Source organism: Helianthus annuus, chromosome 14 (genome assembly GCF_002127325.2).
Source record: "Helianthus annuus cultivar XRQ/B chromosome 14, HanXRQr2.0-SUNRISE, whole genome shotgun sequence".
In the NCBI taxonomy this organism is placed as follows: Eukaryota; Viridiplantae; Streptophyta; class Magnoliopsida; order Asterales; family Asteraceae; genus Helianthus; species Helianthus annuus.
The window spans coordinates 56,024,070-56,047,627 of record NC_035446.2 but is presented as its reverse complement, the minus strand read 5'-3'; the positions used below and the strand labels follow the sequence as shown (position 1 = coordinate 56,047,627).

At 34.5% G+C, this 23,558-nt stretch overlaps 2 protein-coding genes and 1 long non-coding RNA gene across 6 annotated transcripts; 1 reads left to right on the top strand and 2 right to left on the bottom strand.

Annotated features, from left to right (window-relative positions):
* Positions 1 to 2,430: 2,430 nt before the first annotated feature.
* On the bottom strand, positions 2,431 to 4,423 carry LOC110908331. Of its 3 annotated transcripts, none has more exons than XR_002574526.2 (5): positions 3,788 to 4,423; positions 3,229 to 3,688; positions 3,030 to 3,134; positions 2,879 to 2,959; positions 2,431 to 2,779 (listed from the first exon to the last, which is right to left on the bottom strand). It is a non-coding gene; the product is annotated as an uncharacterized LOC110908331 (long non-coding RNA). The 3 variants fall into 3 exon arrangements; XR_002574524.2 differs by having other exon boundaries at positions 3,229 to 3,374; positions 3,465 to 4,401; XR_002574523.2 differs by having other exon boundaries at positions 3,229 to 4,389.
* A 10,345-nt stretch (positions 4,424 to 14,768) lies between these two features.
* Positions 14,769 to 15,988, top strand: LOC110908330. Its single transcript, XM_022153253.2, has one exon. The coding sequence runs from the start codon at positions 14,866 to 14,868 to the stop codon at positions 15,874 to 15,876; it is 1,011 nt and encodes a 336-aa protein (XP_022008945.1). The 5' UTR covers positions 14,769 to 14,865; the 3' UTR covers positions 15,877 to 15,988.
* Positions 15,989 to 16,417: 429 nt separating this feature from the next.
* LOC110908329 (F-box protein At2g32560) lies at positions 16,418 to 19,804 on the bottom strand. 2 transcript variants are annotated; one of them, XM_022153252.2, is made up of 6 exons: positions 19,366 to 19,780; positions 18,390 to 19,268; positions 18,222 to 18,301; positions 17,949 to 18,127; positions 17,306 to 17,380; positions 16,418 to 16,850 (listed from the first exon to the last, which is right to left on the bottom strand). In XM_022153252.2, the coding sequence occupies exons 2-6, from the start codon at positions 19,092 to 19,094 to the stop codon at positions 16,663 to 16,665; spliced, it is 1,227 nt and encodes a 408-aa protein (XP_022008944.1). In that variant the 5' UTR covers positions 19,095 to 19,268; positions 19,366 to 19,780; the 3' UTR covers positions 16,418 to 16,662. The 2 variants fall into 2 exon arrangements, with proteins under 2 accessions (XP_022008944.1, XP_022008943.1); XM_022153251.2 differs by having other exon boundaries at positions 18,390 to 19,804.
* Positions 19,805 to 23,558: the final 3,754 nt, after the last annotated feature.

The window sequence follows — 23,558 nt, the reverse complement described above, 5'->3', positions numbered from 1 at the left end:
CAGACTCCCTCTTAGCACATTCCTCCTTGCTTTAATCTTCTAGGATTACTACTTGGCTCTTTGAGAATCTGTCCATTTGACAATTTAAAAACCACTAGTGAGAATTACTTGCAATTTCAAGATCATAACTTGAATCTCCAAAGATTTCATTTGACATTAAAAACCAAGCTCCCCCTATCAATTAACTTTAATTCACAAATCAATCAATATTATATTTGACTTTAAAGCATCCAACTTCATAAACCCTCACAAATAATCAAGTTCAACTTAATGACCTTGATATATCCAAACTATCAAGTCCAAATTAATGAACTTGGAGAATTACAAACTATTTTTAGATTTTACATTTTCAAAAACCAAGTTTTGACTTAATGAACTTGTTATGTTCTGAGACATGTTTAGCATACTTAGATTTTGAAATTTAGCTTTCCAACATCGGTTGTCGAAACATAAAGTGAACTAAAATCTTTTTTGTATTTTACAAACTTTATGCTAAAACACACTTAAAATCTTTTTGTGATTTATTTGTAATGAAATAAAATAGCAAAATATTTATAGACATATTTTTGTCGAGTTTGCATCAGAGGATCATATCAGTTTATGACAAATCACTAGCACCGTTGATCTATATAAACTGTAAGTTATAAACGATTCACGTAGATTGTTAGTATACTGATCCATTTAATTTTTCACACAAACTACAATTGATTCAAGATACGAAATTAGTGTTTTAAGAACTAAACTTAATCGCGTGTCCCACCTCAGAATATACTCCCGTATCAAGATTCCCTAGATTCAGTCTTACAGGTGAATAACTAAATGATATCTGTCTCTAGGTTAGTGTGAGACCTTGAGAGCTCAGGTTAGCACTTCTATTCAGACAAAGAGATGACGGCTCGTCTTAAGGTGTGTTCCACTTAGGAATCTTCTCAACTGCACTTGACATATATCTTTCGATATTTTCTCAATTTTTATGCAGTGGGGGTTTAAGCGCAAAAGCATTATACACGGTCTAGGCCATTGTTGACGCAAAATCAGAAGACCAAGTATAATACCCCAGATATCAATAAGCATAAAGACCTAGTATCTCAGAATCAGGCAATCTCTCAAATGAAATTTCGGAGTACTAAGTCCATATATCCGAGAGATGTTCCCCATGAATTAAGAAAGTTATTGATTTAAGTTTATATCTCGAAATCAATCTACTACTTGTGTAAAAACCTATTGGCACATAATCAGAGAGACCGTTTATCACTTTTTATCTTTCCATTTCTTTAGCATATTGTGACTGTCTTACTGGTGTACTATCATTTCCTCTTGTTACACAAAAACTCTTTTGATTTTTTCATGTTTTTGAACTTCTTCAAATTTTCAAATGTTTTTGAATTTTTAATATTTTTTACTCCCCCTAAAATCCAAAACATTTTAAAGAAAATAGTGGGAATGCCCGCACATTGCGGCGGGTGTCCCGACTCATATTAGATTCAGTTATGATGTCTATCACAAACCACAACCCATTCTGGGTTTGTAACACTTTGTTCCTTTGAACAAAAATTAACCTAAGTTTGTATTCCGGATATACATGTATTTCTAGTATGGACATAACAAGCATGAAGTTTTGATGAGTAGTAAAGTAATTAGACGATAGCTCACTTGGTAGATGCTTATGTCTCTTAGAGATAAGGTCTTAGGTTGAAACCTAGGCAAATATGTAATTTATATTAGGAGTAACATTTTTCATTAAAAAAGTAAAGTAATTAGACTTTAGTATTTTAAGATAAAGTAGGGTTTCAAAACTAAAAACGGCCACCTTGCAATTATTGCAATAAATTACAATTATTTTAACAAAGTATGGGCATTTAGTGTTGTTTTATGGTGACACTATTCTCTTTGTATAAACAGCTCCTTGTAAACCATGCTAGTAAACCAAAGGATAGTAGCATGTGTCACCATTCTCAATGCGGGGATCACAACACTTCGTTTGGTGATTTTAAGGGTGTGTACAAGTCAAGTTCGATTTTGAGCCATAACCATAACCAAAACTTTCGATTAAGATATTTAAAAAACCGATGAGTTTAAATTATTTCTAATTGGTTAGTAACAAAACTAAAACAAACAATAAAACTGAGCACAGATCAATGCAACTTTTTATCTTCACTCTTCCTTACAAAAAAAAAAACATTTTCATTGTCTTAAATTTACATTAATTACATATTTAAAGCCTTCATGGTGCAACCTTAGGCTAGAGGGTATGGTGATGGTCCTCCCTTGGAGGATGATCCGCCATGTAGGCGCCACATCATAGTCCTCCCAAGGATGGTCCATCCCACAAAACTAGAGGGTATGGAGGATGGTCCTAGATGATCCTACCCCACCACTTTTATGTTTTTTATTTTTTTAATCTTCTACCTTTTTTTAACATTTAACAAATAAACTAACAAAATATTTTCATTAATATTAAAAAACATTACATAAACTTTAAAAAATCCTAATATATTAAAATAAGCTACTAGTCTTCGTCCTCCATGTCGTCGTCGGGTTTGTTTTGAGCGTTGTTCCAAATGTACTCCACCAAACATTCTTGATGGTGCTTGGTCCAGGCTCTGGGATTGTTAGATTCAGGCTGTCTCCAAATGTCTCAGCATACGGGTGCTCTCCCACAACGACAATCGCATAGTCGAATTTGGCAGACTTGACAAAATTCTCACTGGGGTTCTCATTGTAGACCACTTGAGTTTTCGGGTCAACGGCCTTTTCACAGCAGATAAGATTGTGGTGCCTGCAAGATCAAAGGGTTTAAATCAAGATTACACATAGTTTAGAGGTTTTGTTTAAGATTACAAAAGATGAGAAGTTTAGTTCTAGATGGTGTTTATACCAGAAGTAATATCTCCTGAAAGTCCTTGCCACTCAATTGTCCATCCACCACATTGGTAACCAAGATTATCAGCATGAGCCCCTGCATACAGCCAACACATTAGGCTCTTGCTTTTTATATAAAATCAAGAACAAGAGAAAAATAAACATACCATATCAATGCTAGTATTCATCCCGGCTATGATTGAATATGTGTAGTTCGCATGTTCGGGAGTAGTGATCCTGTCAATCCCTTGCTAGTCTGATATAACAAACCCCTGAAGTCAAAGTCAAACAAAAACTACATTAGTTCTTTGTAAAGTTTAACTGTTTAAGAAATAACTCAATGCAACTAGATTAGCGGATTTCTACCCTGAATTTGAGCTTGTTTTTGAGGAAATCAGTGGCAAGATAACGGTTGGCATGCATAAGGCGTAAAACGCCAAACGCCAAACGCTAAAGGAAAAACGACCCTTACTAACCAGCATCTATTTGATTCTTTTGCCCTTCCCAATCAACTTAAAACATTTGATATTCAATTACCAAAATAAAACAAAACAAAACCATTAAAAGTGCAAATAATTTCAACAAATTATGGGCATTCTGACCTTTTTGCTTTTGTCAGCATGTGTTATATAGATAACTATGTATGTTAACTGGAAAATCGCACCAACAGAGTTGACCGTTGTGACCAACAAATTATCATATGATATGAGCGGGCAGTCATACCATGCGCAGATCAAGCAGTTCAAGAGGGCGTAAACATATGGGATTCCCGAGAACTGTTCTGTTGATACTTACATTGGTGACATAAAGAGAGGTGACTTTTCAACTGTTAATTATAACTTTATAAGATTCAACTAACAGGATCACAAAGTTTCATATATTATCTCGACAACGAGTTACATCCAAATCATTCACAATTTCATACCTACAAACACACAATCGATTGAGGCGAAATAAAAGCCCCCATTGATAGATAAACAATTCTTGTTCATTTTCTGCCTAAATCTCTTCACCTGTGTGAAATTCGTCCAGTAATGTTTCTGCCACAATCGATCGAACAAAACAGAGGCTTAATCGTATATACCTCGATTTCAACCTCTAAAAATACAAATTCGCTGACGAAAAACGAAGATTAAACCTAATTTTCTGAAATCAACAAATTACAAACCCTAGGTTACAAGGAACGAAGATCAATTACGAATAATCATACGATTCGAACGGTTTTTGTCTTTTGTGGAGCGTCTCAATCGTCCTAGGCTCGACGATCTCGACGACGACGGGGAGGGGAGAAATGGGTGGCGGAGCGGCGCCGGACCACGACGGGGGTGGGACGAAGCCCACACCGTCTACCCTTAAGGCCACCTCAGGGAATATTCAAGATCAGAGCTCTAACCAACTTAAAATAAAAATGCAAAAAATAATTCTGGATTGATCATGCTAAGTTCAAGCTCAATAAATATGGTTTGACCTGAACGGTCAACTACTTTGCAAACTATTGTGGATGTAAATGACATATTGGATATACCAACACATTACATTGGACTAAAAAGATCAGTAAGAATTTGAGTGAAGTTCTTATAAAAGCTCAAACTTGAGCAGTTTTACGTTTCAAGCTTGTTGTTGGTACTCGAGCATAACTCAATAGAAGTTTAATTCATTTATAGCATTAGATGTGTGTTTTAGAAATTAACAACTAAAACAGCAATAAACAATTCACGGACTTTTAATCAAATGATCATTAGTTAAGTTATTCATTTTAAACGGGATGATGAACATCTTGAGTATCTTCTATTTCTTATCTCATATCTTTTGGTGCCAAAAGACAAACTAAAGGAGAACTCTTCATCCATTTTATATATAATCTAAGCTTAGTATTTTACAAGCATTAACACAAAACAACCTCTTTAAATGTGTTGTTCCAACCTTAACCCAAAAAAATGCAAATATACACAAAATAACATTTTATCATTTGCTGGGGTAGTTACGGCGACTAGGTAGTGCGGCGCGGCAAAAAAAACTCCAACGAACAAAGGTTTACTGTAGAGTGTGACAGTGGTTGCGTAGATAACTGGAATTGGAACAAATTAATGATCAAACCTCATAGAAGCAAGATCAAAACAAAACGGGTAGACAATGATTGGTACGTGAATCGTGATCGAAGTACACGATTGATAACACTCATGGCGGTGGACGGAGGTGTGACGATGACCAGCATCCTTCTAATATGTTCTACCTTGGCAAAAGAAATAGATCATCTAGTTATATAAACAACTCATAGCAATTGGTACATATGGAGGATATCAACGACAAAAACGACAAAACTGAGGTAAAATCTAAATAGCATATATAAAAATATAATAACATTCACCATGGCTTCACACCGGTCCAAGTTGTATGCATTTCAATGGTTCCGTAGTGCATTTTGTTTACATTTGTCAATCCTAGATGTCAATAGCAAGGAAGTTTTCAGATAATGTCACCTGCAAGAAAAAAAAAACCATCAAAATGTTCACATTGTTATACATTCAATTTATCCTTAGTTTTTTTATTCATGTTGAGCCTATATAGGAATATGAATTGAAACTGATGGGGATATGAGCCATGAATGTAATGAAGGAGCCCATGATTACAAATTTATGATGAGATTGAATTCAATTGATTGCATTGGTTTCAAACCCTTAAGACTTCCTCATTTTCTTTTGGTTTGGGTAGGTTTCGGTTTCGTATGTACTCACCAATAATAAATCATTTATGAGAATACTTATTGTATTAATTAATGAAATTATTAGTGTCGTTAATTAAAATTTTTATTTAATACATTTAATATATATAGATATAGATTAGGGTGCCGAAATCCCTAAAATAACCCTAAAGTGTCTTAAATTTATGGACAATCTCTAAAATAGCTTAGCTCTCTTCTACATGTTGCTTCAAAGTGTGTACACAATGTAAAATTACCATAAGGGTAGAAAACCTAGTTTGCTTAATAAAGTAGTATAGATTTGACAAACCAATGTAGATAGCTTTATCTCACCATCCGTTTCTGCCTCACATTCTCTGTTTAGTATTTTTCACCCACACCCCCATGATCCCAAAAACATTGATATTTTAACATTTTGAAACCATTTTTCAATCTTGTTTTATCATGTTTTTGTTTGTTCATCCGTGAGGGTTTCGGCGTATTTCTTCAACCTTTTTTATCCAAACACTCCCTGTTTTTAATCACTTCCTGTTTTCAATCACAGGAGTCCTTCTTGTGTGCCAGACCCAGACTGCTCCATTGTTCATGTTGAACTTGAGTTGACTTCTGGAACACCTGCACATACAATCAACTCAATTACTTGAATAAAGCAACCCAGGTCTGTTTGACCTTGGGTATTTTAACACAATACGATTCGTTCAATTTCGGAAAATCTTTTTCGTTTTTCACAAAAGCTTTTTTATTCTTGATGTCAACCTTCTTGGTTGAATCGATTTTCCTTTTCTCATACAGAAGTACTTTGTTTCTTTACCACCCAAATTTGTCCTTTCGAAACATTCTTTTCATAAAATCTTGAATCATTTTGAATGTTTCTTTTTGACAAATCAACCTTTTGTTTCCAAATTTGTTTTGGTTCAAATTTAGGTGACTTCTGTTTCACAAACTCAGATTTCTGTTTATTTTTCTCAACATCAACAGGCTTCAGATTTTGTGGACATTTACGACCAATGTGTCCAACTTGTTGACATTTAAAATATGTTTTCTTCAAAACATCTTTGGCCTGTTGATGTTGTTGTCGTTTCTTCTGAGCATAGAATTCTTCATTAGTCTGTCTACTAAATCTGAGTTCCTTCTCTTTTTAGGAACTTGTTCCATGAACAAAGTTCATCTTTTTTCGGAAAATTTGCTTTTTGAAACATTTTCTTTTGATTCTGTTTCTTTTTATAACCCAAACCAACCTTTGTGTTTTTCTTTTTGCAACCTGGTTTCTTATAAAAAGCTTTCTTGCCCTTACCGGCAAATTTTTCACTTTCAGTTTTCTCAATTTCCACCAATTTAAAAACTTTTTTAATTTTTTCCGCAATCACATTTTGAATCGGAACCTCAACATCTGAGAACAATTTGTTAGATCCAACCATATAGTATGCCAACATTATTGGATCATCATTCGTATTTATCTCTGATTTTGAATTCTTTAGATAATTTTATGAAAACTTTCTTCATCTTCAATCTGTGATTCAGAACTTTTATTCTTGGTGGAATTATTATCATCTTTCAAAATGCTTTCAACAACCTTACTTACCACCTCTGATTCACTAATATCATATTTGGTGTAAGTCACATCAATGTTTTCAGGCAATTGATCAACCATATTTATTACCTTTGCCAACTTTTCATCATCATAGAAAGTATAATTTTTCTCAAATGGTGGTGGAACTTGATGATATTCTGATCTAATTCCCTTTTTTGTTCTTTTCAGAATCATTATCATCTGGTGTAATATTGAAAATACGTTCGAGAATATATGAAGAAGCATGATAACTTTGTAGTTTACTATTTTTCTTTTCCTTTTCAGCCAATTCTCGTTTTAACTAAGCAACTTCATCAATATAACTATTTCATACCAAATGTTTACCTTTATACTTGGCTTCAAGAAATTTTGTAGTTTCAGATATTTTAAAACTTTTCCGTCAAGACGTTTTATTTGACTTTTCAAGTTTTCATATGCTTCTTTTATTTTATGATGTGAGTATTTTATCCCATCATATTCTTTTTGCAACTCTTGAATGATATTCTCTTTTTGAAAGCATTCATTGAAATTTGCTGAACACTTTTGCTTTAAAATTTCATTTTCTTTTTCAAAATCATTGCATTTTAGTGTCAGCTCCTCTTCTTTTTGTTTCAAAATCTTTTCATTTTCAAACATTTCCTTACATTTTTCTTTGAATAAATTCTTAATTCTAGTAAATTCAATGTTTCTGGATTTTAAATTTTCATCCTTCTCAGTACAGGCACACATGTTTCCATGCATTTCCTGCACTGCACTTCATTTTTATTATTAGATTTTTCACCAATTTCATCATTTTTACCCATTGATTTAACCTGGTTTGACGACTCGGTAGATTCGGTTTGAGTTTCTACCTCTGTTTGTTGTGCCATTGTAATTTTGTCATCAGTTTTCTTCTGATTCTCAGCCATCTTTTCTTGATTCTCATCAATAGTTTCTTCCACTCTCTTCTTCGCCAATTCTGTTTCCTTTTTCTTCTTTGCATAATATTCTGCAACAGTAGGAATAGTAGCAACCAATGCATCAAAATCTACTATCTTGGGATCTGTTGCAGGATTCCCTTCAGGATCTAAGTAGCATTTCCTCTGCTCATCCCATCTTTTGGCTCCCTTTGCCTCTTTATTTTTTGGGTAAAGGGTTACCCCGGTGATTTTATATATCAACAACCAATAAAAACAAGTAGTGTGGAGAAACCCACACTAGTTCAAACATGGGACATCCCCCCATGAGAGTACACCAAAAACCAATAAAACAGCCAAGAACTACAAAAATAAAACCAACTAGACTAAAATCTAGAATCCCTACGCGCAATGCGTTCTTCGCGACTCCATCTCACCTCAGAAACTAACGCAACTTTCTCATTCGAAATGTATTTGTTCCAATTGAAGCCCTCATCCTCCTGAGTCACCACCAACACTTGCTTTTTCTCTTTTGAAGAACCTTCATCGGTTTGTGATCGATTGATCCTTGGCGGTTGTTCTTTGTTACGATGATAAATTTCTTTCTGATAGTAATCATCACGGAAAGGATTAACGCTTTCATCCACATCCTGGTTTGAACATTCTCTCTTGAAGTGTCCTTTTTGTTTGCATTTGAAACATGTAACTTTGGATTTTTCAAATCCAAGTTTCGTTGTAGGACCTCCAAGACACTGTCTACCAGTAATCTACATGAATCTCTGAGCTCTTCTAATTACGCTCACTATGCACCATCTTATATCAATCAACTCCAACTCCTCTGGATCAATTTGATCGTAGTCTTCTTTGGTCATGTTGGGGTTTCCGATTTTCCTCGCAACGAGACTTTCATACGATTCTAAAATTGATGCTAAGAATAACATTTACTGTTTTGCTGCATCAGCACTCATGCTCTGTGCATTGTTTAAATTCACAGCAATGTTGCATTGTATCACATTTGAATTGGAATTGTTTTGATTTTGATGATTGTTTGAATAACTAATGCCACTACTCGATGAACCACTATATGATGAACTACCTATTGATGATCCACTCGAGTTTTCTGCACTGAATGCAGTCCCAATTTTTGGTGATTGGTTGTTAGACACTAAGCTCCCGCGATAATATAAATTCACATTCTGCTGATAATTTGAGCTGTTCATCTTGTTTTGCTTTCGGCGTTCCAGCTCATGACCTTCCAATTTTTCAATCAGCTGTTATAAATTCATCTCATTAAACTTTGCACTGTGTTTAAGAATCATGATATATGTTTTCCAATCATATTCATTGGGTAACACCTCAATGAGTTTGTCGATGATTTCTTCTTTGTCCTTTTTGATATCAAACCTTTCTAGCTCAAATTTCAGATGATAGAAACGATCTACAAGCTGTCGGACATTTTCACCTTCAGACAATCGAACAAATCAAACTCTTTCTTTAACAGTGACTTTTTGTTCTTTATCATCTCTTCTCCGCCTTCGTATTTGTTTTGCAACGCCTTCCATATAGACATGGGCGTAGCATAGTGGGGGCAGGAGGGGGCGGCCGACCCCCCGAACTTTTCGCTCAGTAGTGGAGAGTATGTAGTTTTCGTATAGAAATTTTTTGGTATACACGTTTTTTACCAATCGGTTTTATAGAAATTTTTGGGTATATACGTTTCCGACCCCCCGGTCGGAAATCTCAAGCTTCGCCACTACATATAGATTTTGAAGATTTATCATGTTGAAGCAGAGAAAGAATATCATCTCTAACCGATTGTTGTAACAGTGTAATCATTTCTTGTTCGTTAGAGAAATCCTTTTTATCGTCTTCATCATATTCTTCAGTTTGTATTACTTCTCCCTTATCATTTTTTGGAATTTGATATCCAAATGTTAACATCTTCCAACTTTCAAAAGCATAAGCTTTAATCCAACTTTCAAATCTATCTTTCCACTTATTATAATCCTCCATGTTCATAAGTTTGGATGGTTTTTGATAGGTTCCGTAAGCATTATCAATGTTTAAACTTTCTGATATGACATTCGAAACAGTCTTTGGCACAGATGTTGCTGAAGTTGTGAAAGCATCATAGAACTCATTGTAGAATTCCGGCTCCATGATCACCAACTGTGAAGTAATCGAGAATCGCCTGCAAAAATCAACACACGGTCAAACAACGTTGAAAATATGAAATGAATCACGTTCGTGCGAAGGGGTGAAATCAGGTTCGTGCGAACTGGAATTTTCAGATCCATGCGAACCAGACTTGTCTTGATTCATGCGAATTGGACACAACAGATTCGTGCGAATGCGTTGTGACAACTTCAAACGAATGCGCAACCTCAAGTTATATTTTTCATGGGTTTTCCAAGAATTTTTGGTGAATTCGTTCGAATTTTGATCTGATTCTTTCAAGGATTGATTAAAACGTGATTTCGCACAACATATCCAAAAATCAGTTAATTTTGTCCATGAATTCGACGTTAATTTTGCATTTTAAGTTTGAAGAAGATGTGTAGAAGAAGAATGAGTAGAAAAATGATGAATTCAGATCATTTTGACTCCGATTTGGATCTGATTTGCTTGATTCTGCTTGAATCTTGTGTCTTCATTCCACGAAATTGGTCTCCAAACTCTAATACCACTTGTGAGGACCGTTTCGGTGCTCCGAATGCTCTGACCTGCTAGTTTGACTTCGTATCTCGTGCGGAATCCGAGTACGAAGGTGACATGCATAAGAACAAGCTAATTAAACTGGTTTCTATTGATCGTATGAAAGTACAAAACCTTGAAACCAACTGGACAGAGTTTCCCCTCTCTAGTCCACCAAAAGATACAAATGACAAGACATGACACCTGTTTATAGTTGTACCTCATCCGCACTAACATGTAATCACCGATGCGCACCCTTCTGCGGATGCCTTAGCACGGATCAGCTCTAATCGTGCGAATCTGCGCCAACCTGCAATGCGCATATGTACACTACACTTCAAACCTTGTTCTGTCTTATCCTATAAACTACGACTCGATACATTTGACACTAAACCACATGATTGACGGAAGCGATAGACATAGTGCATTCACAAATTGGTTGTGTTTTAAATATTGAAATGGTTGATAGTGTCAATAGCCATGAATAATCATCATGCCCCGTACCAATCCGATACGGATCGGGTGTGACAAACGCGTATATCATCACACGTATAATTCAAAATTCTAGATATTTCTTACACAAACGCCAAATAATGATAATGTATGCGTTCATATATAATATTGCATGTGAATCTATGGGAAACATTATATTTTGCACTAATTATCTTAACATCTAAATATATTTAAATTTAAACTATCTTATAAATGATTACAAATTTGGACACGTGTTACCACCATATTTAACCTCACAAATATTTTCCCGCTTAAATCCTTGTTTTAGAAAATATACTATTGAATAACTTATTTAGGAAATATACTATTATATATCAATTTATCAATTTATCATATTTTTGTTTACAATTAGGGATATGATAAGTTAATTCTATTTTTGAAAGTTTTTTTTTATTTAACCAAATATATTGTTTTCATATTGTTGTTCAATTTAAATTAACAATAACAATTAACTTTTGTTTGAATAAAGAATGATTATAGAAGATTTTCTAAACGTATTTTTATTAATAATTAGTATTGAATCTTTACTATTTTTATATACGTAAACTTTTATATTATTATTAAATATTATGTTCAAATTCAACAATACGAATATCAATTAAATAGAAAGATTTTATTAATATGGAGCCGAGTGTCTCACTGAAAGCAGACTCTTTATTCATTTGGGGTAGAGGTAAGACTGTCTATATCTTACTCTCCTCAAACTCTACCTTAGCTTTGCTTTTGGTGAGATTTACTGAGTATGATAATAATAATAATGATAAGTTAGCAACAATTTATTTTTTATAGATATTTGATATTTAATATATTTGTTTTGAATACTATGACCACAAATTACATTGACATTAATTTATTTCCGTATATATATTTTAATTAGAATTTCAGATCATTTAATTAACATTCCGATAATTTTTATCTTTAAAAACCGAATTTTTAAGGATTTGATTTTCCATGCCTCAATATATATTATTCAATCAATCATAAAAACATCACAAATAGAGCTTGTTGTGGCTGCTGAAAATTATGTGAAAGTTTGGTATTTAATAAACCAATATTTGCCCAGTTGGTAAATAATAATCCAACCTACAGAATTGGTATATAATAATCCTACCTATCAATATGTTGGTTCTCAATGAACCTCCGTTAGTTTTTTTTAACTGAAGTTAGTTTTTAAGTTTTATTTATTACACAAACAGTCCCTGTAGTTGTAATTTACTAGTTTTAACTATGAGTTAATAGCCAAAATGGTCCCTGAGGTTAATAGCCACAGCACCGCCACCACCGCCACCGCCACCGCCACCACCGCACCGCCACCACCACCACCACCACCACCACCATCGCCACCATCGCCACAGCACCTCCACCACCGTAACCATCGCCACAGCACCACCACCACCACCGCACCGCCACCACCAGCACCGGTTGGCGGTGGACCATTTGTTGACCAAAACCCGAACCGAGTTGTTGACTTTGACTGAATCTGACCCGAAGTGCGGCTGGCCCGAAGGACCTGAACTAACCCGAGACTCGAACCACAACAGAATCAACCGAAACCTGTCTGAGTTTGAACAAACCTGACTTGTACAACAGAATCAACCACCGCCGCGTCGCTACTGCCGTGAGGGTCCACCGCCGCCGCCGCCGCAGGTGGCGGCTCCATACTCCTCTCACTGTCTCTCTCTCTCCCCGGTCATCCTCTCTCTTCTCTGTTCACACTCCGATTCTCTCTGCTTGATACCGTCGCCGCCTTCATCATCTTCTCCGACGGGTCGCCGGAGAACCACCTCGATCCGCCGTCACTCGCCGATCTCTCTCTCTCGTCGATTGGTGGTGGTGGTGGTGGCGGTGCGGTGGTGGTGGTGGCGGTGCTGTGGCGATGGTGGTGGTGGCGGTGGTGGTGGTGGTGGTGGCGGTGCTGTGGCTATTAACCTCAGGGACCATTTTGGCTATTAACTCATAGTTAAAACTAGTAAATTACAACTACAGGGACTGTTTGTGTAATAAATAAAACTTAAAAACTAACTTCAGTTAAAAAAAACTAACGGAGGTTCATTGAGTACCAACATATTGATAGGTAGGATTATTATATACCAATTCTGTAGGTTGGATTATTATTTACCAACTGGGCAAAGGTTGGTTTATTAAATACCAATTTTCCGAAAGTTTATCATGCAATTGTATGTTTTTGTGACTAGTAAACTTAAGAGAAAGTTGATGATACAGATTCTCTAATCAATGAATCAAATATTTGCCGTTCAAAAAAAAAAATGAATCAAATATTTTTATATTTATAAACTTGGTAAACATCACATATTTTAATCCTACACGATACAATTTATATGGACATTTAGAAAACGACTCAATAATATCATTTATAATTCTTATACTTTCATTACGAACTATTTGATTTGATTTGATTTTTTCTTTATTCAACGCGTGTAAGAGACGAGGTTATAACCTAGTATTTTATATAACAAAAATCAAGGCACCTTATAATTGAAGGTAGCAAAATGAGTTCCTCTTGTTTTATAGTCTCGTTGTATTCTAGGTAGTGTGAAATTTTGCCATGTTGGTGAGTTGACGGTTTGAATAGGTGAATCCAAACAAGACTTATGTATTTATTTATGTTAAAATAATCAATCCTCCACTTAAAATAAAATTTGTGTTAATATTATGTTTTGGGTCGATTAATTTAATGTCCATCTACAAATATAGGTAAAACGTTATGATTTGGTAACAATTTAAACAAGTAATCATGTCTGAAAAGAACCTTTTATTTTAATTGTTTTTTCTTATCTATCTTTCCAAATTAACAAGTTGGGATTAGACGAACCAAAGTCATTAGAGGGAAAATTTTAAAAAATGGTATCAAACTTTAAATTGTTAACACTTTTAATAGCATCCTCTAAAATGCAAACATACACTTTTTTAGAAAAATAAAATAAAATAAAATAAAAAGCTTAAACTTAAATGGGTTATCGGGTCAATATGTTTATTAAACAAGTTATATTCGAGATAACCCATTAATTAAACAAGTTGTGTTCAAGTTGACGTGTTTAATAAATATGTTATAGTAGCCAACCAATAAGGTTGACGTGTTTAATAAATATGTTATAGTAGCCAACCAATAAGATGATTTTTTTTGTGTCGATACAGATCGCATTAGAAATTAATGCCGGTGATTCTAGGCATTAATTTAACTTTCATGCTCATTACTGAAATAACTTGTACATATATTCAAAAGGTATTGTTCATTTTAATCCTCAAAAATAAAATATAACCCTCAAGAGATACTGACAAGTGGATTGTTCAAAAAATGATATCCACCTTAAAAAGCTCAAATGATTATATATTTATTATCCTTCTGTTTTTAGAAAATATATACCTCTTTTGTTTTTATTGCCTACAATTTGGTGATAAAAGGACATTTAGAGGCATTTAATTCTTTGAATATTAGTTTAAAAACAACCAACCAAAGTGGTCAACACATGTGAAATTCTTCAACCTTAAATTGAGGATGCTAATTGTCCACTAACTCCAGAAATCATCCTCATTTTCAGGCCACCCCTTGTCTCATTAAGCCTCATACATATTCTTCATCCCACATTCTTCATTTTTCTCAAACTAAAATGGATTCTGCTGCTTCACTTCCTTCCTTCTACCTTAGTGCACCCACAAGCCCCAGCTGGCGAACCCCGGAAACCCTTCAATTCTACAGCCTGCGTTCGAGCCCATTGCATCAAACCGAATCAGACTACGACTCTGGTGCTGATAAGCCCAATGATGATTTCGAGTTCGAGTTCAAGAGTGGTCAGGTTTTAGCTAATGGATGGGACCAAGAGGACCACAAGTATAGGCTACCGGCTCGAGCAAATTCATTTTCGACCATCTCGTTTGCAGATGAACTCTTTGGTAACGGTCAGGTTTTGCCTTTGAAACCCCCTCCACGGCTGCAGAGCTCGGTCCCCACCTCGCCAAGGTCATTTAACTCGCGGGTCAGGAGCCCCTTTGGCCAGCGGTGCACGTGGAATGATGATTTTGATCCTTTCAAGATTGCATTAGAAAAGGTCACTGAGGAAGCAGAAGGAAGGGTGAGTGTCCATAGACGGTCTCGTTCATATTCACCGTTTAGGGCTCGTAGTATTTCTCGCAGGGTCAACTGCACCGAAGACTCTGACCAAGGTGAAGAAAAAGAACCAACGGTAACCGCGATGGTGGAGCGCAAAGGATCGATGTATTCAAGATGGGTCCGGAGTCAAACCATGGTCAAGAAAAGGTCAGACTGGAGTATGCGACAAAACCCGACTACCCGGACCATGATCAAAAGGTTATGCATGGGCAGTAAAGAGCCCGTGAAGCCCATTAAGCCGAATGAACCAACCTCTAGAGGATCAAAGATGCAGAAACTTAAGTCGGTTTTACTTCGGTATGCATCTTTAAAGAAGGAAAACAGTGAAGGAAAGCAAACAAGAGACATAGTGGCAATATCGAAAATAAGTTATATCAAACGACTGAGCCACTCGCTCAAGACAAACCCGTGGAGAAGAGACTCGATAGAGCCCAAAACGTCAATTGTAAAACACGACAAGAAACTGCCTCGATGCTTCGTCTATGCTCAGGGTAGTCCCATATTGTTGTAGTTTACTTGAATTTAAATACAATGATTCTTTCAGTTATGCTGACGAACTAATTCTCGTCACATCTGCACCATGTAACCCGCCATATCAGTATTACAAATTTCAGTTCATCCAATGTTTCTAAAGTAGCAACTGTTTTTACAGGTAAAGCAGAACATTTTATACCTAAAATACGAACATAATCATCACCCTGATTACAAACGACTGTTGTCAGGGGTGTTTAATGGGTCATGTTCGCGGGTTGACGAGTCAAATGCGACACGACCCGAAAATCATGTCAATGAACCTGAAAACGACAAACGTATTCGAAGAGTGACGACCTAAAACAATTTTTTTTTTAATTTGTAAAAATAAACAATTTAACCAGCAAACCTGCCAGGTCGACCTGATCACCCGAACACCATCTGTTTAGCTAAACGTGTTGGCTGATTCGACTGGGAACTCACCCGAACCTCTTTAGAATAAACCCAAACCCGTGAATTTTGTGTCGTGTCAGAAATTCGCACCCCTTTGTCATGTACTAACTTTTTTTTGTCAACAAACGGGAAAAAAAGAATCTCATTCATTCAAAGTCAAAAGCCAAGATCGGTACAATTACATGATATATTTTCCATTTGAATGATTGAATCATATATGGCCATTCTAAATCTTCAACTAGCCATTAAAAATATATATATAATCCTAAAAGAAGGGGCGGAAATCATGTAAAAGAGAACACAATATTCTATTTCCTATTAATGACTGTGGTAAACTATTAGTTGATAGAGTTGACTGTTGAGTTGACCTCTATTATTCCAAGATTTCAGCAGGCCAAAATTGTTGCCACATGGAAATCTCATCTTTGTGATATAGTTTTCTGATTCCGCCATAAAATCCATCGGCTTCGTTTCCTTCCTCACGATGGAATTTCCTGTTGATCATCGTATGCCTCCATCTTGAACCGGGAGTATACTGGTTGAACTCCAGCACCACAGTATCTATCAACACAAGGATGGATATTCATATTAAATAAAAATATTAATTGCAGCTTCAAGTTGAATCATTATAGCTTCTTCACATCTGAGATCTAAAGGGAACACTAGTCTTTTCGATTGCGATTGGCATACACAATGGTCCATACTCGATTGACACAGCAAGATGCAATGTTTCAAAATGATTATGACAAACTTATAGCCATACATCTTACGGGACCATTTAAATATATAAAAAGACGACATCAGCATACTAACCGTAGATTCATAGATTTTAATAAAGATACGACGGGCCTTCTAGAAGCCACGCAAAGAAGCATAAATATTAATTACCAACACTTGGTTCCAACACTTAGGTTCACATATGTTTATAATGGAACAATAGATCAGATTTGACCATTGACAATTATTATAATTATATTTCTATATATTGTTGTACGCGTAAGCTAGACTGGACTCACCACTTTCATGGCAATGGCAGTAACTAATATTACCATCACATGCTTCTAAGTGGCCAACAACACCATACCACCAACCTGCAAGAACACAATTCTTTTTATATCAACCATAACGATAGGATAGACATGAGAAAAAAAAAAAAAAAAAAAAAAACTTTTTTTGCCAATCTGTGAATAATTGTTGGCCATCCTAGGATAAAGGAAAGCTTTTAAAAGTAAAGTGGTTTGAATTATTGGTGATATTCAAATAAGAAAACTTTAGAACAAGACAAGAAGAAATGGATTCCATATTAAGTTATTTGCAGCCAACTGCGTCATGTTGTAAAGGGCATTTGTTTTTTCCACTTATTATTATAATAAAAAGTTTCCTTACCATACCATGTTAGATGATCTCATCCTTCTCGACAAGAAATCGACTCGTTTACTTTTAAAAGGGTTAATTCGGGTTGTGAGTTGTGACTTTTTGTTTATCTAAAAAGGACCAAAAGGGCCCATCTAAAACATCTTTAGTGGAAGTTGCCCAAATCCATTATTGATGCATACAACTTCCTAAACCATTACAGATTTATATGTTTGTTGTAATAATCTTATTATTATTATTAGAAATATAAGATGTTGAAACTTGAATTCGGGATGAAGAACTGACCGTATGGAAATTGTTTGTTCCTCCTCCATTGAATCTCAATGTGATCTTTTGGGCGTAAATCATTCAAACAGTCTGAAACATGTAGATCATGAGGTGATGTCTCAACGGGTGGGGCCCGTAGTCTATCCCAACTCACCCCAATTTCTATTGCTGCTGCCCTCCTGCCGTGAGGCGGATATCTGTGTCACAAATAAATAAAACCTTAAAGATCACAAAAACTTCTAAAAAGGTTAGTTAAATTACTTTCGGAAATCATCATAAACTCATTCGTACCTAGCCTGGAATGTATCGGTATGAGAATCATAGCTAAGATCAGCATCGTAGCAAGACAACATGAATCCAACATGCCCATTCTGTAAAAACCAAGTAAATTTTACGACAAAATGTAACGAATTCACTTGTTGAGTTATGAACAATAGTCAAGAAACCGTCAATAAATACCTCACGGTTGAAAACCTGAGCCGGGAACCAAAACTTTCCAGTCTCAAGAGCTCGATAGCAAGACACAATCGAATCAACCGGCGGCTGAGATGAACTCTCCATCTTATTAGCATCATCAACATCATCATCAGCGTAACTAGCATGTCTAATGAACATAACAGGCGGCCAGAGTTTACACAGATAACCCATTAAAAGCCCTCTTCCTTTATGACCAGAAAGAAAGTAATTTGATTCCTTTTTAGTGGCAATTTGCAAGTGCCATTGTTTAACAGCAGCATGACCGATAATCCTACCCCATCTTTTCTTCATATGGTTTTCCCACAGATGATCACTTAAACACATGTCCTTTAAGTAAGTACAAACACAAGCCATATTACAAAGGCCAGCAGGCTCAAGCCTTTCAAGAATGCATTCCAGTGCTAAATTAGGCAAATCCAACACAGACATCCCCTCCTCAATCATCATCATACTTTGATTCTTCTTTGAGGTTGAAAATGAAAGAGTGCTGCTAGTGTTATTAACCTTTTTTGGTGACAAAACATTGAAGAGGGTGTTCTTAGCAAAAGGGAACAAGATTGAGAAATCTTTCCAAAAATAGAAAGAGAGTAACCTCATCTCAGAAGCCCATGGTGGAAGTGGCTTTATGGGTAAAGAGTATCGAAAAAACAGGATGAAGGAGAAGCAAGTAACAAAGATTAAAAGCATTTTCAAAAGGCAAGCAAAAAATTCTTATCTTTCTGATGCTAGAAGAATCCCAATTTCTTCCATTTTATTTAAAGATTGTTTCTTTCTCATCAGACAAAGCCCACCATGGGCCTCCTCGCCACATTGGATAAATCCTCCTCTAAAACCAAAACAAGATCTCTTGGTTTGGTTTCCCTGCTTCAATGGAGGTGCATAAAGCTTCAGACAGTTGAGATAATAATAGGGTCAAGACCAATAATAAGAGAATGAGAGAGATAGATTCAGATCTAACATGAGTGTTCTGACAGCAACACTAGTGGGCATGTGGATCAGATTAGATTCTCAAGAAATCATTGCAAATTGCAGCTGAAATGGTACCAACCCGAAATGAAAGGAAGTGGACCAAATAAAGAATTATGTTGAATCTTGATGAGGTTTGCAATGGGGTTTGATTTGAATACAGAATTATTTGAGTGGGGAATTTTAACAAACAGGTTGTGGGCAACAAGGAAATGAGGATGAGAAGAAGGGATTGGATACGTGTGTGTGTGCGTGCGGCTGCTAGCTTCTTTTAAGAAGATGGATTTGTGTGGATATGATTTTGGGAACTATTTCTTCTCTCTCCTACGCCATTGCTTTGCTTTGCTTTGCTTGATAGGATGTGGATGAGAGATTGATTGGACTTGGGAAGTAAATTCGGTTTCTTTAATCCATTCAACTGTTTCTCACCTACTAAGATTAATAAGATCCGGATATGAGATTGGTTAAAAATAAAATAAAATAAAATAAAATATTAACACAGTAGTAGGTGATATCCATTACATTAGTCAAACTTGTTTACACACATCAAAATTGAATCTAATCTAACTACAATAATAAAAGAAACCACTTCAACGACACTTGTCATCATTTATGTCATCTCTTATAGATAATTATTATTTTAATTTAATCTCTTCTAATTAATTATAGATAATCCTCCTACAAAATATTATTTAATTTAATATCTTATATTATAGATAACTCTTCTACAAAATGATATTAATTTAATATCTTATGAATAATTATTATTTAGTTTAATCTCCTTCTCATTTATAATATTATTTACTAGGTTAGAACCCCGTGTATTACACGGGTTGAATAAATGTAATTTTGTATATTAAATACTAAAAACGTCGTATCTTTAAAAAACCCGTGTATAGTCGGGCTGAAAATCTACCAAATAATAAAAAAATTGTATCCTTAAAAACCTCGTGTATTACATGTGTTAAATAAATTTAATTTTACATAGCAAATGATAAAAAGTTATATCTTTAAAAACTTCGTGTATTACACGTGTTATATAAATGTAACTTTGTATAGTAAATAATAAAAAAGTTATATTTTTAAAAACCCCGCGTTTTACACGAGTTGAATAAATATAATTTTGTATACCAATTAATAAAAAAATTATACTTTTAATAAATTAGGATAACATTTAATATTAATTTATTATTTATATATTTAATATAAGATAAGTAGGAAAGAGAGGTATTTATTTTAAAAATATATTAAATTAACAATTTAGATTCGATGATAATATTTTATAAAAGTTTGATAAGATTTAATATTAATTTATTATTTATTTAGTTAATATAAGATAAGTATAGATTTGAGGATACCTTCTATGAATGACATGTGTCCAAAACTTGGTTTCTTTTATTATAGTAGATAGATTTGAATTAATTATATTTGAACGTTTTGTTTAGTTTGGTATAAAATAAATTTTACGAAACTTAAAATAAAATTAACTAATATTATTTATCATTTATACATTTACGGAGTTTTAAATAAAGGGTTAAATTTATTGAGACTTCGTTAACAAATTTTGCAACAACAGAATAATCTATTTTTATCACGAAAACCAAACTTTGTATTAATATATTAAATATTTTTATTTTCACTGTATAAAATTACATTTACTCGACCCATGTAACACATGAGGTTTTTTAAGATATAACTTTTTATTATTTGATATATAAAATTAGATTTACTCAATTCGTACAGTACATGGGGTTTCTTAAGGATATATATTATTTTATTATTTAGTACAGAAAATTACATTTATTCAAATCATGTAATGCACATATTTTTAAAGATGTATTTTTTTTATTGTTTGGTATATAAAATTACATTTATTCAACCCGTGTAATAAATGGGGTTTTTTTAAAGATGTATTATTTTATTATTTGATAAACAATATTACATTTATTTAACCCGTGTAATACACGTGGTTTTAAAGATATAACTTTTTATTTTGTATATAAAATTACATTCATTCAACCTGTACAATATGGTTCTTATAGATAAAACTTTTTATTATTTGATATATAAAATTATATTTATTCAATCCATACAATAAATGAGGTTTTAAAGATATATTGTTTTATTATTTAGTATATAAAATTTATTTATTCAACCCCGTGTAATACACGGGGTTATAACCTAGTAGATTAATATATGATTATTGTCGTGTAAATATAATTAATTGTGTGTTGAGATTATTAAAAACTAGAAGTTATTGAAATTATAGAAATTGAAAGCATTCAAGTGTAGAATGAGAAGATCGCTTCGGTATATAGGAGGATGAACTACAATGGAGCTACTAAACCAACTCACTAACAGACTAACCGGAAGGTAACAAACTCTAACAAGCTATACGTCTACTTATATACATACACACACACAAACACACTAATACGGGCCATTTAAGCTGAGTGGGGCACATCAATATGAAGCTTGGACCTTAAAGTGTCAAAACGAACTGAAGATAACACTTTGGTTAAATAATTTGCAACCTAAGTGTAGTCGGTACATATCGAACACATAAGGTCCAAGTTAACACCATGTCTCAAATAAAGTGCAAGTCAATCTCAAAATGTTTCGTACGCTAATAAAACATTGGTTGACTACAAGATAAGTAGCTCTAATGTTGTCACACCAAAGAGTAGCAGTATGAGCAAGAGAACGAACTCACGGTACTCAACTTCAGCAGTAGTATGAGCAAGAGGACGGTACTCAAATTTTGTACTAGATTGAGCAACAGTGTGTTGTTTCTTAGAGCTCCAACTAATGACGTTGGGCCTAAGAAAAACATAGTAACTAGTAGTCAAACGTCGATCATTCATGCATCCAACCTAATCAGCATCAGATTAAGCATACAAGTTAAGACAATCAGACCGACGAATACGTAACCCATGAGATATGTTATAGCCTAAGGTACCGTAAAATACGTTTGACCGCAACCTAATGTTAATCGGTAGGTGTATGGAGAATCTAATACACATTCCTGACCGCATAAGCAATATTTGCACGATCACGACAAGATACTATAAAGCTCCAATTGTACTTCGATATAAAGTAGGGTCAGGCATGGGAACTCCATAATGACAAGAAAGTTATCAACCAGAAGAAATTGGTGTAGATAAGGGTCGATGATGTATTGCAAACACATCTTGATTTCTAATGTATTTTGTATAAGATTTTGATAGTTTTCGAGGTGTTTTTAGTCGTATATAACTTATACTTAATAACTATGGTGTTTTGTAGGTGAAAGGATTCAAACGGAGCTTAAACATACTAATAAGATGAAGAAACAAGCATACGAATGAAACCGGGTGATAAAATCAATTTTCTAAGTGAATTGCCCCTAGGCGTATCACGACCGAGTCCCCATGTTCTCTCATGACTCGCCTGGGGAAACTAGAGCTACGAATAGACGATTACGCCCCTCAACAATTCCATAAATTACATCATTATGCCACCGCCAAAATTCTTTGGGATTTTATAGAGTCATGTGTCGCGACCCGGTCCCTTGTCCCTATCACGACTCGCCTAGCGAGTTTAAGTAGGCTAAAGTATTTGGTTTCATATAAAGCACATGTATTAAACCTATTTGAGATAATTTTTTATACGTACAATCAAAATTACCATCTAGAAGCAACAAAAGGCTATTCAAGGGACATATTTAAGGTGTTGACGTGAAGAGGAAGCTTGGAATCAAAGATATTAGCTTAAAGATAGGTTCTTTCGATTAGAGATTTTTTTATTGTTTCAGTTTGATAGAACTTAAATATTTGACAATGTTTTCTGGATTCGTTTGCTTTAAACTTATATGTGTTTTGCTATTGAACATGATTAGCTAAGCTTTTTCTTAGCTACATAGGCGTATGGAGGATTTTTGATTCGTTACCTGCTTTTAGGTTTTGGTTTAATTGTGATTTGGCTTAACGTTTTGGTAAAGAGTAATTCTATTTCAGGTTTTAATGTTTATGCAAGCCATGTACTGATTAATAATCAATTATTTGTTCCATGCGCGTCTTATTGAATATCTTTTAGTTATAGATATGTATTAGGTTACGTTATGTGTTTTTGTGACTAGTTTATGGTTTTCTAACTTCGAATCCCATAGGAACTTTGATTGAGAGTTTAGAGGTACTTAGTGTTCTA

What these genes read in the sequence shown, in the direction of transcription:
- LOC110908330 (XM_022153253.2), top strand. Translation starts at nt 14,866, where the DNA reads ATGGATTCTGCTGCTTCACTTCCTTCCTTCTACCTTAGTGCACCCACA.
- LOC110908329 (XM_022153251.2), bottom strand. Translation starts at nt 19,094, where the DNA reads ATGCTTTTAATCTTTGTTACTTGCTTCTCCTTCATCCTGTTTTTTCGA. An exon ending in ACCGATACATTCCAGGCTAG is followed by an intron (nt 18,128 to 18,221) that starts GTACGAATGAGT and finishes TTTGTGACACAG; the next exon opens with ATATCCGCCTCACGGCAGGA. An exon ending in CTGCCATTGCCATGAAAGTG is followed by an intron (nt 16,851 to 17,305) that starts GTGAGTCCAGTC and finishes TTGTGTTGATAG; the next exon opens with ATACTGTGGTGCTGGAGTTC.